Below are 2,735 nucleotides of genomic sequence, written 5' to 3'. Positions count from 1 at the left end.
GTGCATTTTATCTAACAACTGTTGGATATCTGTGCTGTTATCATTGAACCAATCTTGATGTTTACGAACAGGAAGTTCGAGAACCTCTACGGATGCAGAGCGCATGTACCACGCGAAGCCTTCCAAGATGATCCAATGTCATCACAAATATCAACAGTGTTGAGTGCAGTGTCCAGTTTGATAGAAAGCTCGGCCTGCTTTTCAACGGTTTTCGAAGGCAAAACATTAATGCGCTTAGGCACTGATGACTTTAATTTTTTTGTGCGTTTCAGATGGAGCAAGGCCTTACTACGAAGACTAGAATGGTCAGAGAGATAGCAGGTGTTAAAGGAACGTTAAATTCCCTAATATCTCACTTCTTAGTGATAACATAGTCTATGGTATGCCAATCCTTAGATCTAAGGTGCATCCAGGTCATCTGCAACAATTTGACTATTGAAAAGAGGTATTTGTGATGCTTAGACTGAATTCTCTGCAGATGGAGAGTACATGGAAACCGCTGGAGTTCATTCGATTTACACCATGGCGACCAAGTACACCATCCCACGTCTGAAATCAGTACCAACACGAGCGTTAAAGTCGCCCATAAGGATAAGTTTATCCCTATGGTGATAACTGAAGATGACATCGCGGAGTTGGTCGTAAAAGTCATCTTTTTCCTGCTCAGTGCTGACCATGGTTGGAGCATAGCAACTGACAAGCGTAGCACGAGTGTTATGATCAAGTTCCAACGTTAGTGTCAAGATGCAATCAGAAATACCTTTGGATAGAGAAAGAAGGGATCTAGCTATTTCTGCCTTGATGGCGAAACCATCATCAGAGTGGCGCAGCTTTCTTCTTTTACTTTCTTCTAACTGTGATGATCCTGCAAGACGAGATTCACTGAGTGCAGCTATGTCAATGTTGTATTTCTTTAGTTCAAGGGCAACTAGTGCAGCTTTTCGTTCTGGTGCTGAGTGATTGTCTTGGAGAGTGCGCACAATCCAGGAACCAAGGTTAATATTCTTAGATTTCTTCATGTTTCGACTGCGTTACTGAATAACCACACAACTGAAGCGGGCTGCCAAGTTTAAGGTGAGTAAGCAATGTTTAGGGATCCTTTTCTCGCCCGTCCCCCTGTTGAAAAAAGCAGTGCTATGTATAAATAAACATGCTTTGTTACCACTGGAGGACACGGACAACACAGTTACTCACAAGTTCTGTGCTTGGAGGGCCATCACCCAATGGTCGCCGACTGTGTAGAAATCTAGCAAGAGACTCCCAGTAATATCCTTTGCCTGTCCCTACCGCTTTCACTCTCTCGCCAGAGGACATTTTGTCTTTGCAAGTTGGAAGTGTGCGGTACTGAATGAATAAATGTAAATCATCAGAAACCCCACACATGTGGTTTAAGTGTTGAAGGCTTGAGTTGAACCAGCCACACTTTTTGGAAGTGATGACAGCAAGAATATGGGGCACGTGTGTTCCACAATACCAAGAGCAACACACCTCAGGCTTTTTCTTCTGAGGTCTCCATCTCCTAGACAAGCCGTCACTAGCGTAACTGGGGCGGGGGAGGGGTGATAGGGGCGGGCCGCTCCGAGCGGCACTTTTAAAGGGTCGGCACTTTTAAAGGGTCGGCACTTTTAAAGGGTCGGCACTTTTGGGTCTGCTGTAGGCAATATGTGTTTTTTGTGGGATCCAGGAGCAGCAAACGGAAGGTTCGCCCTGGGTGAAACACACTCTAACTACGCTAGTGCAAGCCGCTATAAACAAGCTGGAGAGCCTAGTCTACCCTATGAATCAGAGTTTGCGGATAGTACAGCCCTGTTAAAGACATCCTCAGCAATCAAAGACCTGGATTTATATCAAAGTTTCCCTATCCTAGACGGGATGCCTTCACCACGGCTAAGGAGCCCCATTTTCCCCCTAATATATAGATAAAATAAAATATACAAATATATAAAATAAAATAATATAATATAAAATACAAATAAAATAACAAAAAGTGTATATACATATACACATGATGCTGGACAGCCGTTGACTACTCATGAGTTCCTCCACCCTTCTACGGACTTTATTTTTCGTTCCGCAGTGTCCAAAAATCACCCTCCTCACCAAGCATGTTCAGTGGGGTTGCCAGTTTAGTCGCCGACGACCCGACCATGCAACAGGTTGTATTGGGTTACATGTTACCAGTAGGGCTCAAGAGCGACCTGATATATATATATATGTATGTGTGTGTGTGTGTGTGTGTGTGTGTGTGTGTGTGTGTGTGTGTGTGTGTACATATATATATATGCATACACAAACATACACATACGTAATTATATATATGTACATATATATATTGACATACTTAAACACAGACGTCTGTGCGTGTGTGTCTGACGTATGAATAAGAATTTACGTAAAAATGATTTTACGTAATTATTACGTAATAGTCACCGAAACACGTTAAGATATATTATAAGTAAGTTACCCCTTGTCATAAATTATTTGGCGATTCTTTATAAATATTATTGCATACACATCTGTAACAATGGATTGTTTGAGTAGTAATTCGAATTTTCTTCCCACGTGTCTATTTTGGAGTATAACGAAACTTGTATGTATGTATGTATGTATGTATGTATGTATGTATGTATGTATGTGCGCGCGCGTGCGTGTTTGTGTGCGTGTTTGTGTGCATGTGTACGTGTGTGTGTGTGTGTCTGTATACGTGTGCGCGCATGTATTATTATCCAGTTTTA

The 2,735-nt window shown here is 42.1% G+C and overlaps 1 protein-coding gene across 1 annotated transcript; it reads right to left on the bottom strand.

The window, feature by feature from the left end:
• Positions 1–515: 515 nt before the first annotated feature.
• On the bottom strand, positions 516–1,019 carry LOC149137630 (protein CFDP2-like). The gene has a single exon (XM_089348307.1). The coding sequence runs from the start codon at positions 1,017–1,019 to the stop codon at positions 516–518; it is 504 nt and encodes a 167-aa protein (XP_089204433.1).
• Between the last annotated feature and the right edge of the window lie 1,716 nt (positions 1,020–2,735).

The sequence above is a fragment of the Octopus bimaculoides genome, chromosome 1 (assembly GCF_046866305.1).
Source record: "Octopus bimaculoides isolate indiv1 chromosome 1, ASM4686630v1, whole genome shotgun sequence".
Classification (NCBI taxonomy): Eukaryota; Metazoa; Mollusca; class Cephalopoda; order Octopoda; family Octopodidae; genus Octopus; species Octopus bimaculoides.
This window is presented reverse-complemented; position numbering and strand designations above follow the sequence as displayed.